This window comes from Sprattus sprattus (assembly GCF_963457725.1).
Source record: "Sprattus sprattus genome assembly, chromosome: 10".
Lineage (NCBI taxonomy): Eukaryota > Metazoa > Chordata > Actinopteri > Clupeiformes > Clupeidae > Sprattus > Sprattus sprattus.
In genome coordinates, this window is record NC_137908.1 from 8,683,185 (window position 1) to 8,697,788 (window position 14,604).

The following is a 14,604-nucleotide window of genomic DNA, read 5'->3' on the forward strand; positions in this document are numbered from 1 at the left end:
TTTTCTCAAATCTATACATTTGTATCCACCCTTAGCCGATCAGAATATTTTTGCTCACTTGTTGCAAGACACGATTTTCGAATGTCTTCATGTGATACAAATAGGACACACCTCAGTTTTGGCCCCAGATCTTGCTGTGGAGACAAACTTGAAACAGCGGGTACCATAAGGAGTCCAGTCTTGAGGGCAAGTCCCCCTACTGTTCCCCACACTGTTTTCTGTGAGCATATCTGGATAGAGATGTCGCAACAACCAAAGTTATTAAGGAATTTCAGTTTTTTTATTTATTTCTCCTGAAAATATACTTTGCTCAACCAATGTTTGGGACTAAACGAAAAGACCACTCAAATAAAATACAATAAAAAAAAGAAATGAAACAGAGACCTTTGTGGGACCAACGAACAAATACTCAAGTCCACCTCAACCTTCTGTTCTGAGCCCTAACAGTGTTGGATAGCCTGGTTCTGGCTGGCCTAGGTGTGAGAAATGTTTGATAACAGACCCCTGGTGGAGAATGATTTCGTAAACCGCAGTTAAACCAAGAACCCATTGATGTGTGGGGGCCTGTGAGTGCTGAGTGGATGCCCCCCAAACTGTCATTCGTGGTCAGCCTGTGAGATGTAATTCTTTCATTCTATTATATCAAACTTTAACACATGATACACACATAGCCCCCATGGTCTAATGGTTATGATACCGGCTTATTCAATCTGGTGATCTGGGTTCGATTCCTAATGGGGGCAATATATATATGAGTAAAAGACTTAGTTTTGTTAAATGCTAAGGCTTGCCCCAAAAGACATTTCTTCACGCAATGGTAACTCAACAAAGAAGATATAGTTGAACAGCACACACACACACACACACATACACACACACATTCACTCTTATTTTACCACAATAATTTATTATAAATCAGAGGGCTGATGTGACTTGTATATCTTCAGGGGTGTTTCTGACATTTTGTCCATCCATTGTTGATCATGTGCCATAATGTCATCAACAACACTTCATCAGAAACTTGTTCTTTCAGCGTAACTGTGTGCTGATGGGAGGGAACCTGGCCTCGATGCACAGCACAGAAGAGAAAAGCGTTTTCTCACCGACACCCCCGTTTGGTCTCAAGCCAGCCACCCTTAAGTGCAGAACTTCTACAACCCTGCGTCATTAGGCCCTTCTGCAGAAGTGGGTGTTTTGTGAGGTCAAACAGAATGGCCCATGTGCACAGACCAAGGTCAGGCCAGTCTTCGAGGCCTATGTGCAGAAAGGCCTAATTACCAGGCAGGGAGACCTGTGTGTAGAGATGACGGTCAGGCCAAACAGAGAGAACACATTTCTCAAAACAAGATCATACAGTTTCCAAAGGTGCAGGCTTACAAAGATCGCTTAATATTAATTAAAAGGTGTATGCAAGAAGGGGATGCGGAATTAATCAAAGAGCAGGTAGAAGTTCCCATGAAAGAGCCATGACATCATAACCGGGAGGGGTAAGACTACTGATAAGGTAATAGCTGCTCATTAATATCCAGCACCTGAAAATCGTGTCTGGCAACAAGTGAGCAAAAATATTCTGATCGGCTAAGGGTGGATAAAAATGTATAGATTTGAGAAAATATTCTGGTTGGTACAAGATTTAGAATTAGATTAGGCTTTTCACTGGTAAAGCATAGTGATGAAATATGCCCTTTAAAAAGTTAGTGTGCTGAGAGGGTTTTTGACAGAGCTGCTCCATGGACCGGTTCGGTTTCTGAATACCCTGGAATTAAAGCAAATGGACTATGAACTTGGTTTCCCTTTTCTTATCTTTTAAATATTTAATTTGGACAGGACAGTGACAAGGCAGAGAGAGGACTGGGAAATGACATCAGGCGTGGCTTGAACCCGTGTCCAGTAAATGGGGGGACTTATCGCCCCCTTGATTTTCTTAACTTATTAGGTTAAATATTAGCTCATCATTAGCCTGTATAAACATCTTTCAAGAGCTTCAGAACGGAACTGTCGCCTTGACTTCCACAACTTTAGAACCTTTTGTAGCTCCTGGGTAACAATATTGTCTCTAATTGTGTCCGTTTGTATGCCTTTATTTGGACGGGACAGTGACGTGTTTTTAAAGTGAGGCAGAGAGAGGACAGGGAAATGACATCAGGCGTGGCTTGAACCCATGTCCAGTAAATGGGGGGGACTTACCAACCCCTTGATTTTCTTAACTTATTAGGTTAAATATTAGCTCATCTAGAACCTTTTGTAGCTCCTGGGTAACAATATTGTCTATGCTCAGCACTGCATGAGCACTAAGTGGAGGAGGAGGGTGGGGCGTGGCGGGGGCTTTTGACCGCTGTGGAGCATGTTGGGGCGAAATTCTCACAAGAACTCAAATAAATGCCCCGTCAGTAGCAAAACACATTTGGGGAAAATTGATGACAAAGAGAGTAATTTTTATTCTAAAATATAAATATTGATAAATGAAGACAAAAGTGGGCTCCAGCAGAAGGGGCACTTTTCTCCTCCAGGGCAAAGGGCAGGTGCTTGAGCACCACTTGGAGTCTATCTGTGCACGTGTCTGGTTGTATATTCTTAGTGTAATGCTGCTTATGCTTAAATTATGTAAAAAAAAAAAACTGTTAAAAAAATGTGTGTGTTCTGTGTTGTCAGCTTTATAGAGATAATGTAAGTCACTCTTGATTATTATGCACAACATTGATTTATCTCCTTTACAAAATTTGCAGCATAAGGCCAAGGAAAGAGAGACTCCAAAAGCAGAAGCACAGGGAACTGCAGCAAGCAGTTTAGGGTAGCAGCTCTCTTTTATCTTGGATTAGGCCATCAACTAATAAAACAAATGAGGGAGAATCACTAACCCTACCTGGTCCAGAGGAGCCCATGATAATTTTAGTTAGTTTGTTAACAAAACAAAAATAAATATATAAGTAAGTAAATATCCTACTGTGGTTTTTTTATGTATTTATTATTTTTAATTTCATAAATAATTTTGGCGATGGGTGCCCTTCCTTTTGGATGAGCACCTGCCCCCCAAAATGACTGTGCACGTGCCTTTATACCCTCTTGTGGTACCTAAGCCTATGTAAAGTCATGTTAGGATGGATAGCAGAGTATCGGCATGTGGCCAGCACGTGTGGGAGGGTATGGCATACATAGACGCTTGTGTGGGAGGGTACTACGGAAATTATTTAAGACTGCTAGGAATGTATCAAGGTCTTTCTCACTGTAATGCTGTCACTGACACATTGTGTAACCAACGAACGCACCTGCTTGTGTAAGACAGTTTTGTTAGGTAAGACCTCATAAGCCCCTCCCTCGTGATCCTCTAGGTGCATCGGTATACATATATAATTGGTATACATATGCAATATATATATATTGCAGAAATATGACAAGCTACATTTTTCTGCTTTGATATCACGGAGCTTCCGAAGCTTTCCTCAGTAGACTAGTTTTGATCATGTCAATAACTGCACCCACCGGCGAAATTCATGATCAGGTGCCACATCGTGATACGAAGATGACCGAGTACAATCTAGTTCAGGTAAAGGGGACGTGGACGAGAAAGACTCGAAAAACTTTGGGGAAGAATGAAATCAAACTCTTGTCATCTGCCAAAATGTAAGTAAAACTGTAGTATGAACAGTGAACCAATTCGACTAACGACTAACAACGACTAACTTCTAAAAAGCTTGCTACCGAGTGTTGCTTTAAATTCTTGTCACACACCATGTAATTATGTATGAATACAACATCACTATTATTTGATATCTAATTTATGTATTATTCATAGTCATTATACCGAATTTGACAATCTCCAATACTTCTATATTTGCAATATCTGCAAGACTTGAGTTTTTGATAGTTGCACTACATACATTACCAGTCAAAAGTTTGGATACACCTTTCATTTCTTTGAGAAGTTTTTTATTTACTTTTATTATTTTCTAGATTGTAGATTAATACTGAAAACATTTAAACTACAAAAGAACACATATGGAATGATATACTAAACAAAAAATTAGAAGGTGTGTCCAAACTTTTGACTGGTACTGTACATATTTGACCATTTAGAATATGGGTTGATATTTGCCAATTTAATTTGCAGACATGAATGCAGTGAAGAAAGGGGGACTACCTGGACAGTGGTCAGTCCCATTGTCTTCACCTATCAGGTGATCCAGACCCAAAACCTGCTGGATCCCAGCAATGACGCCCTCCTGACTGGCCACATCAGAGACCCCCAGCAGCTGGAGCTTCTCAGAAGCAGCCCCAAGCCTCTCAAACGCTTCGTGGTCATGGACGAGACAGTCTTCAAGCTGTACGGCTGTCAGGTCACTGACTACTTTGAGAGTCGCGACGTCTTGTACAGAATCCTTCCCCTGCCCACAACGGAGGAGGAGAAGTCGATGGAAATGGTGATGTTGATCCTAAATGAGGTCCACAAGTTTGGCATTGACAGGCGCACAGAGCCGATCATTGCTATAGGCGGCGGCGTGTGCCTGGACATCGTGGGCCTTGCTGCTTCGCTATACAGAAGGCGCACTCCTTATGTCCGAGTGCCAACCTCTCTCCTCTCATACATTGATGCCAGCGTGGGGGCCAAGAACGGGGTGAACTTTGCCAACTGTAAAAATAAGCTTGGCTCGTATATCCCACCTGCTGCTGCACTTTTGGACAGGTCCTTTATTAAAACATTACCACGAAGGCACATCTCAAATGGTATGGCTGAAATGCTCAAGGTAAAGTACCCGATGACCATAAGTACTGTATGTTCAGAACTTGTATGCAACTGAGAGCCGACAATATGTAATGTGGCAGCACACTTGTGTCTAATTCAAAAAAAGATAGAATCAAAGGCTTTTTTTCATAATGTCATTCCGGAGTCATCTTTAGTTTAGCCAAACTTGCATGCAGTCGAACTGTGCTGTTGAACAGCATGTGTTTTCTAATGGCTCTGATTTCTCTGGCCTGTAGATGGCGCTGATGAAGCACAGAGGGCTGTTTGAGTTGCTGGAGAAGCAAGGTCGATTCCTGCTGGACTCCAGGTTTCAGTCCAACCACGTAGACTTGACCTCAGCGGCTGCAGTCTCCACTAAAGTGGCAATCGAGACCATGCTGGAGGAGCTGGCCCCAAACCTCTGGGAGGACAACCTAGACAGACTGGTGGATTTTGGCCACCTAATAAGTCCTGCACTAGAGATGGTGAGGGTCACGTGCTCTCTCATAGATTACAAAACTCTTTGAGACACCTTATGAAACACCTTGAGAAACCTTATGAAACATAAGAAACACTGGCAGTCTTGAGATCAAGATAGGATAAGTGTGCTCAGCGCCTGAGGGAAACATGAAATACTCACTCAATTTTCACACCATTTGGAATGTCATATTCTGACAGCTTTAACAGAAAAGCTGGCAGTTTTCCAAGTTATCCCACTGCAGGGCATGTCCCATGCATACTTTACTTTCCATGCAAATCTTTTACGTCTTTTTTCCAAGTTATCCCACTGCAGGGCATGTCCCATGCATACTATACTTTCCATGCAAATCTTTTACGTCTTTTTTTCATTCCCCTGCAGGAAGTGCTTCCAGCACTTTTGCACGGGGAGGCCGTGAACATCGACATGGCCTTCATGGTGTACGTGGCCCACGAGAGGGGCCTGGTGACCGAGGACGAGAAGCTTCGGATCATCGACTGCATGCTGGGGCTGGAGCTCCCCGTGTGGCACCGGGGCTGCACACTGGCCCTGGTCCAGAGGGCGCTGCACGAGCGCCTCAGACACTCCGGAGGACTGGTGAGGATGCCTCTGCCCACCGGCCTTGGCTGCGCAGGTACAGAAGCCTTTACATCATAGAACACTGTTGTGGTGTTCACATGTCCATTAAAAAAAAAAAAAAAAAAAAATAGCACTTTAGGTTGATGGTAGGCCTACTTTAGTTTGCAGTGCACATCGTTTGGACTGAAAGTAAAAAAATAAATCCTCACTCCAAAATGCCTTGTGTCAGTCTATATTAGCAGGGATGACATTGAAACCAGTAGCCCAAATACGATTTTTTTAATTCATCCCTTGTGTAGGAATTCCTCCTTTTCAGAGTTTATTAGAGATCTGTACTTTCTTTACCTTCAACAGAGATCTTCAACGACACAGACGATGAAACCCTGTGCCATGCGTACGAGAGGTGGTGTGATGAGTTGGAACCAGGACTTTCCTCGTGAACCTTGAAATCTTGAGTTTATGTTTGACTTCTGTTCCGGCAGCATTTGGGATGGGAGTGATGCCAAGACCTATTCTTTTAACAGGTTTTCCCAGACTTTCCCCCAGGCTTTCCCCAGTAGTTCTGTTCAAATGGGAATTATGAAAGTACTGGAACATGTGAATGTACTGTATATGATATAACTTTAATATGGGATTTTCTAGGTGCTTCTTACTTTTCAATAAGTCAAACTTTTTATGTGTAAAGAATCCAAAAAGCTGACATATTATACTTTAGTCTGTTATAGCATGGTATACATATTAGCAAATATTTCGATACATATCTATGTTGCTAAAATGTATTCTAAAAGCTTTTCTTTGGCACTCTGAGACCCATGTTTAAGATTATTCAGTGTTATATCTAAATAAAATATAGATTAATGTCTATCCTGTAACTATGATCCACTATCCACTTGGAAATCTCATGATTCGATGAGGAGGTGACTCCATCTCCAAAAGTGCCATGATCACTAACTTCAATACACAATTGTGACTACTGAAATAAGGACAGAAAAGAATAGAAAAAAAGCTTTTCTTTTATTTGAAAATAGGCTGAGAATTTTATTTTGGCGTATAGGCATATACTTCATTTTATACTTCATAAAACTATTTTGACAATCTAAAATGCATGTGTCCATTGTTGTACTACAAATTGTGTAAGAGAGAACAGGTGACAGGGACCCTGGGAATAGCAGTGCATACATGTCACTTTGCCCCGGTAAACACTGAAGAGTTCATGTTACCTGCAAAAAGTCTTACTCATATACAGATCTTTCATGTCTAACCTGAAAAAGAAAAGATCGAAGATGCTCAAAAGTGCTCCTCAGAAATAAGTAATTAATCACATCGGTCTAATATACGTATACCATTCAGAAATCTTAAGAACTTCAGAGCTTTATATACCTCAGGCATATTAACATGTGTTAACTTTCAGCTGAACTGAGTACATACATGGTGTACAAATAACCCAGTGTTCTGCTGTTTAAAAAAAAGCAATCATTGAACAGTGTCAACAGAAATGAGCTAGATACACTGCCCTCAAGAACTGGTCTGATATAAGGACATGGTTAAACAAGTACTTTACTTATTTTATGTGCCAAAACTACCTGACACTACCATTTACAGTTTGACTATGTGCTAGGGCAATAGAAAACAAGATTACTGACATATCATTCTGAATTTTTTATAAATAAAGATTTTTTTTTCTTACAAATATAAAATATTTTGTGTTTCCTGAAAGTAGTTTTTCAAACCTCTATGTGCTCCATGTCCAATGTTCCCTGAAGCACTACTGTGTCGACAGCATTATATACACGTAAGTGATTGCATAGAGCTTATAGAGCATAGAGCACTGCTGGAGGACTGACTTACACCAGCTCTTCTACCAAACTCAAAGGCTATTCTGTTAAGATACTGCTTTAGTTTATTAGACTGTCATTCTTTGCCGATTAAGTTTCCAAATAAACGATCAAATATGTTAAATATCTGTAAAGGCGAATCTTCGTTTAATAATGTTTATCTGAGAATAAACACAAGCCGCTGAAATGGTTTTGCTTATTTAACAGTTTAACAGCATGGATTTTTGAACAATGATTTGTTTCAGTCTATATATGGACAATTACCTTTGATGAAATGACTAGGGTGTTTTTAAAGGTGTTTTTAAATTGAAATTTTGCATTGAATGGCTAAGTAGACCTTGTAAACTGTGCGGTTAAACATTTTTTTGAGGACAATGAAAAACAAGGAGGTTCTGCAGACAGTCTGGTCTTTACAAAATATACTCGAATAGCATGACTGTGTGCTTGATTGCCAAATGCTTTTACCCTGTCTATACTTAAAAAAAAAAAAAACAGTTACAGCTAAATAAAAGATATACAGTTGTGTTGTAAACCTTCCAGAGCAGTAGAAGGTTTTGAAACACATTAATCAATAAAAGAAAATACATGTAATTAAATCAGTAGTAATTTACACAAAGAATTACCCGCAAGTTGTAAAATGCACTCTTGTTTCAATACAACTACACTGAAAACATGTAGTACAAATTTGTATTGGCACATATCCTTCCTGAAAGTTTATACATAAATCACTCCTATAAGATATCAGTAAAATACAGTGTAAACTCTATGAAAACTAACAACTCAGCGTTCCCAATGAAATGTAAATTTTCATTGCAATATATGACATATCATATACCAAAATAACAAAAATATCAAAATCTCTTTTTCAACGAGAGCCTCCCAGTGCATGTCTTATCATTAGTCAACGGGTCATGCAGTTCAGCCTCCCCCCTTTGCTAAACCACAAGTGCAGGCCTTAAAGGAGAAAACTCAGGATTTTTCAACCTAGTCCCTATTTTTAGATCTTTTTGGGTCAAAAGTTTCACGAAGGACAATTAACGATTAATGAAATTGGTCCAGTACTGAGTAAAAACACTAAAACCTCAACTGCAAAACGGCTCTATAATGGAATCCTATGAGGAACAGCCAGCACATTAACGAAAACTGCTTGTTTACGCCACTGACAGGCTCGTAAATGTTAATATCTGGGGCACTACAGAGATACACCTCCTTCTGTTTAACTGAATAACTGTAAAGAAATTGTAGAAAATGACTGTTTGTTTGGTGCTGGAGTGGGCACTTAAAGGTGCGCGGCCTCAGTTCGATAATCGACTACAGGCATTGGCTGGGGTGCTACATCAGAGACCGGAAGATCAAAACTGTACATATAGTCAGAATTACATCGCATAGCTGTTGCAGTTTGCGGTTTAAGCATTCTAACGCAATACTGGACTGATTTTCGATCATGAATTATCATGAAATTTTGGACCCAAAAAGATTTTAAAAATCGGGCCCACGATAGAAAAAACCTCCAGCTGGATTCTTTGGCCATCGAGAAGGAGGCAGGGATGCCGCTAACACCCATTCCCACTCTCATTCTCCTCCATGCTGGTGCTGCTGCGGCGGCTGCTGCTGTTGGAGGCCCCCGGGGAGAGGGAGGAGAGCAGCGGGTCGCTGGAGGTGACCGACGACAGGGCATTGTCCATGAGAATGTCCTCCAGCTTGCCCGAGTGCCTGGGCGGGCTGCCGTAGGTCTCAGAGCTATCGTCCAAGTCGCAGAGGCTGTCGCTGTAGCTGATGGTGCCGTTGTTCAGGTCCAGGGTGGTGGGACGGGACAGGTCCGTGGAGGAGAGCGGCTGGCTGGCGTAGAGGTTGGCTGCTGCGCAGTCGTCCAGGCCTGGCTCCTGCTTGATGGCCCGTGCTACCAGCTCGGACGAGCAGATAGAGGTAGAGGGCACCACGGCCAGTCCGTGGGCTCGAGCCTGCATCTCCAGCTCCTTTAGGTGTACAAACACACACACACACACACACACACACACACACACACACACACACACACACACACACACACCCACACACACGCGCGCACACATACACACACACACACACATACACACACACACACACACACACAAACACACGTGCACACGTACACACACACACACACACACACACACATACACACACACACACACATACACACACACACACACACACACACAAACACAATATACTGTTAACATCACAATCCCTTCAAATGTACAGCATTGTGGCTGTCGAGAGCAGAAGTGTTAGCACATACACACACACACACACACACACACACACAAACACACGTGCACACATACACACACACACACACACACACACACACACATACACACACACACACACATACACACACACACACACATACACACACACACAAACACAATATACTGTTAACATCACAATCCCTTCCCAGAAGTGTTAGCACCTGGATGCGCAGTATCAGGTGTCGGTTAGCGTGCTCCAGTCTCTTGTGTCTGTTCTCCAGTTCCTTTGCTCTCTGCTGCTCCCGCTGGAGCTTCCTGATGTAGTCCACCGAGGCCTTTAAAATGGTGCCTTTATTCCATCTCATGTCTCTGTCAACAATAGTTGTCAGGATCAATGCGGAACTAAACAGTTACCAAAAAAGTAAAGAATGGGATTTATAGATCTGTACGTGAAGAATGTTTTTTTTGCAGACTGTACAAAGAAATTTACAAAGTAACTTGCATTTTAATTTGGAGTCAAATATATAATTCCATTCCAATGTGTAAGTATTTTCTTTTTCTTTTTCATAATTGCTCATTGTCAGTACTTACGGGTCATTCGACTTGGGAATTAAAGTTCCCAGCTCTTTGATGCGATCATTGATGTTGAACCTTCTCCTACGTTCAACTAAAGAGAAATTACATTTAAGGCTTGTCAGGACAGACTGAAAAATGTGAAGAACACGTGTATGCATAGTTCTGATTGACATGACTTTCAGACATACTTAAATTGTGGTTATCCTTCTTTTGTCTCTCCTTGGCAAGGGCCCTCACTTCAGCTTCTGAAATAAGAAAGACACTCTTGAGTCATTGACAAATGAAAATAAGAAGCATTAATGCAAAAGCGCATAACAAACCAACTATGTATTTCAGAGGTTGTTGTGTGTTCTCCGTACATGGGGGTGGTAACATTAATCTTGGAGAATAGACTCAATTGTGTAGCCACTTTGAGAGACGCAACAAGGCCAATAAAAAAATCATGTGAAACCTCATTGCATGAAGTTCAGTACCGAGCTGAACAATTTGACTTCTGTTGTAGTAAGGTTAAACCACTCATTTTGGGATACATTGTTGTCTCATTAAATGGTCCATATTATGTGCAATTTTTCTGAAACATAAAAATTGCCAGATCCTGAAGTGTTAAATGAAAAGAGCTTTTGAAAACCCTTTTTTTCAGAACAACCACATCTTTTTTTAAATTGATTCTCAAATCTTCTGCCTAGTGACGTATTTCTTTTTTTGGTTCAAAATGCATAAAGATGCGTAAGTTTGCCATCAATGCGGCAAAGTCTGTATTTATATTAAAACCACAGAATGCGAGAGGTTGATATACAATGAGATTCAACAGAGTTGTTGGCTAGCTGTTTCTGACAACATCTTTGACGTGCCTGTGTCACTCACGTGGGCATAAATGTTGCCTATAAGGCCATTGAATGTATTTCTCTAGATTGCACTATTCCATATTTAACGTGGTTTCTGTTGTCCTTACTGAATTCCGAATTCTGTGACTCCGTCCGCTTCTTCCGCATTGCAGAAGTCCTAGGGCCCTATGTGTGAGTGTCTGTGAGTATGTGTATTTTATAAATCAATATAAATCAATCTTATAGAGTAGCTGTCTTGACAGGAAGAGTAAAACCAATGGGTAAAATGATGACATACCTACTGGAAAGCCCTCCTGCCTTTGATAGTTTTCAAAGCTGCCACAGGGTCCAGGTTTGTCCAGGATGTGCATCATACCTGGAGCAGGGGCAACTATTTGGTACAATATCATATTTAAATTAATGTTTGAACTATATTGTGAAAAATCATTTGCACACAATATGGATTACAAAGAATGTATGGCTGACTACTTTACATGTATCCTTACGATACAATTGTAATGGATAGTAGAGTGTGTCTCTATGTGTGAGTGCTTGGCCATCTACAACACATCTCAAAGATTCTTAATGACTGAAAAGAGTGCTTAGACCTTACGGGGTCACTGTATATCAGAACATCAGAACTCAAAGCACTGCTTGTCCTAATCTCTTTACCTGGATTGTACAGACTACGAATACATACTTAAAAGTGCCAACTCGGCTCTTTAACAGATTTCCAGTTAAATCAGCTTTCGCCAGCGGGAAAAGTAGCCCGTTGAACACCCTATAGTCTGTTCTCAGATAATAAAACAGCCGTGGGGACGGATTTACCTGAGAATTCCCTTTTGACGTTAGGTAGACTGGCCGAACAATTGGTTGGTTGGCATTGGTTGTTGTACAAGTCAAGAAGATTAGCAGACACTGGAATCTGGAGAAAGACAGGGTATCTCAAGTCAAGCTTCAGATAAATAAATGAAATGGTAATTTGTTGTCTCTTGCATGTCAAAGTGAGGTCAGGCAAGTATACCGTATTGGTCATCTGAAGACCCGCATCCATTAGGCCAAGGATGTCATCATTATAGCTTGACTCCAGGCTAATAATGTCTTCAATTACATCATCCATCTGTCAAAGCAATTAAAACAGGACACTGTTGAAATTCTACAGAACTAAATCTTTCAGACAGAAACAACTTAAAATATCACATATTAGTGGTTGAAACTTAAGCACCCTGAAGGCAATCCCCTAGACTCATAAACACATATACAGTCTGTAGGCTTAATCCAGTTGTTAGTCTCCATACAATGCTCGCACTATTGGGCAGTCAGTCTGTAGATTTAGGATTTCTTTTCAAGAGTCAAGATGGATAGCATACATATGTAAATATTGACACATGACTGATTCATAGTATGTTCATTTGAAAATTGCACACTGTATGGTGATGGTCAACCAATACGCTTATACTGTACTTTCCTAAGGTAGTTAATGACAGGTGCTTTGAGTTCAATAAAATGAATTTAACTCCAATGGTATCTGTGCGTCTGCCCTTACCTCCTTCTCGCAGTTGGAGCTTAAGGTCAGGAGGGCCATGGGGCTGTTGGGAGCACTGGTGCCTGGGCCAGGGGGCATCCCGTGCTCTGAGGGCTGGCTGGCGCAAGCTGGCCCGCCGTTACTCTGGCCTCCGAGCTTGGCACCCAGAGTGGAGCTGAGGTACTGCTTCACCTGCTGCCGCTGAGACTGCTGAATGTGATACTTCGTCGGGTTGTCAAGATGGTTTTGGACCTGGACAAGAAACACAACCGCCACGCTCTCCATTTTATTTAGGCTCCTGTGAAAATCTTTTACTATGAAAAATGTTTCTTGCTTTTCTCAAGGATCGTAGTATTGTTGTACAGTTACATTGCAAGTGATATTTAGCTAAAATATTTTCTGCATTTGACTGAAAGTAATCAAAAGTATCTAAACACATGCTTAACACAAAGGGTAAACTGTTTTAATTGCCCGCTCTGTACTCTAGAATTCACTGGGCTTAGAAATGTCGCACTCCTTTAAACTTCTTCAAAGGAAAGAATACAAAAACAGGAGCCCTGATTTCAAGCCATAACTCAAACCCATGTGCTGCTGTTTAACATTATCAAATACTTCCAAATACGGCACAAACACACATCCAGGAAGGCTACTGTCGCTCACCTGGTAATGACTGTACTCTAGCATTTCCAGCATTCTGTCTGCGTGCTGTGTCTATTTTCCTTAGAGCATAAATGTCTTCAGTAGATATTCCCTTTGTGAGCTCAAGAAGCTTCCTGACAGACTGACTGAAGAGCTTACATGTGCAATCAAGAGAAGAACCGTGGTTAGTTGAACTTATAAGGGGCCGGAGTGGAAAAAAAGCTAATTAGTTATGCATATTAGGGACGGGAGGAGAAATCATTCTCCTCATGTTGTGTTGTTCTACCCCAAAGATGAATTTATGTCTTTATGGAGTGCATTTGACGTCAGCTCCTCTGCCACACAAAGAAAGCTTTCACTGGGGGGCAAGTAGTTAGGCTCATGGCTACCTACCGTTTCATCTTTAGTTCTGCTCATCCAGCATAAAACATTATTTGTTCTGAGTGTCCAGCGCACAATCACTGCAACTGTTTGTCTAAAAACAAGGGGGTGTATGACAGAGTAAACTCAGAAATGTGAAGGGAGTTTACGAAAAGAATCCAGTTTGCCTGCAATGGACATGGTGTCTTAACATAGACTTGTTTGATTGGCTACAACACTGTACCTCATTAATACTAATTAATCACACATCTCATATGTAACCAGCAGAATAACGGTTACAGTTTCTTTATTTAGGAAGATTTTCCACTGCTGCTTTGCTTTACTATTTGGTTTAATTTCAGCTTTTGCCTTTTGTAGTTTTTGGTTTGTTTGCTTGTTTGTTTGACCTAGCCTTAACCGAGGTGTAAGCTAGGTTTAGGGTGCTGCTTTTATTAACTTTCATTATTATCCCCTGTGGTGCTACATCTATAGGTGTGGTACTGGCTGCCCCAGCGTTCTTCCCTAGTTGGAGTAAGCCTTCTCCAAAGCTTAAACTCTGCCTGGTTTAGCCAGTTAGGCTTAACCCCAACTCATCTTCCCCTTTCCTCGAAGAACAACAATGAGTGTTGCAGCTGTCTACGGGGCAGGTCACCAGATCTGAGTCCTCTTCTTCGCGCACTGCATGTCGTATTGAGTGGTAACGTGCACCTCACCATTGCTGTAAAACCTGTTTGCAGTGCCTGTGCCTATGTGTGTTGTCTGCTGGTGTGGTCGTGTATGTGTGGACGTGTGAGTAGGCATAAGAATTAAGAACACTGGTTGAGTGTCGACCTC

At 41.4% G+C, this 14,604-nt stretch overlaps 2 protein-coding genes across 2 annotated transcripts; one reads left to right on the forward strand and one right to left on the reverse strand.

Annotated features, from left to right (window-relative positions):
• Window positions 1-3,460: 3,460 nt before the first annotated feature.
• eevs (2-epi-5-epi-valiolone synthase) lies at window positions 3,461-6,217 on the forward strand (the record flags this gene model as incomplete). Its single annotated transcript, XM_080845730.1, has 5 exons — window positions 3,461-3,621; window positions 4,109-4,742; window positions 4,978-5,205; window positions 5,580-5,832; window positions 6,132-6,217. The coding sequence occupies 5 exons, from the start codon at window positions 3,461-3,463 to the stop codon at window positions 6,215-6,217; spliced, it is 1,362 nt and encodes a 453-aa protein (XP_080701856.1).
• A 2,948-nt stretch (window positions 6,218-9,165) lies between these two features.
• mitfa (melanocyte inducing transcription factor a) lies at window positions 9,166-13,464 on the reverse strand (the record flags this gene model as incomplete). The annotated part of the gene is made up of 9 exons (XM_080846746.1): window positions 9,166-9,588; window positions 10,068-10,215; window positions 10,438-10,513; window positions 10,611-10,667; window positions 11,545-11,637; window positions 12,075-12,171; window positions 12,271-12,366; window positions 12,793-13,023; window positions 13,432-13,464. 9 exons carry the CDS (start codon window positions 13,462-13,464, stop codon window positions 9,166-9,168), a joined length of 1,254 nt encoding a protein of 417 aa, XP_080702872.1.
• Between the last annotated feature and the right edge of the window lie 1,140 nt (window positions 13,465-14,604).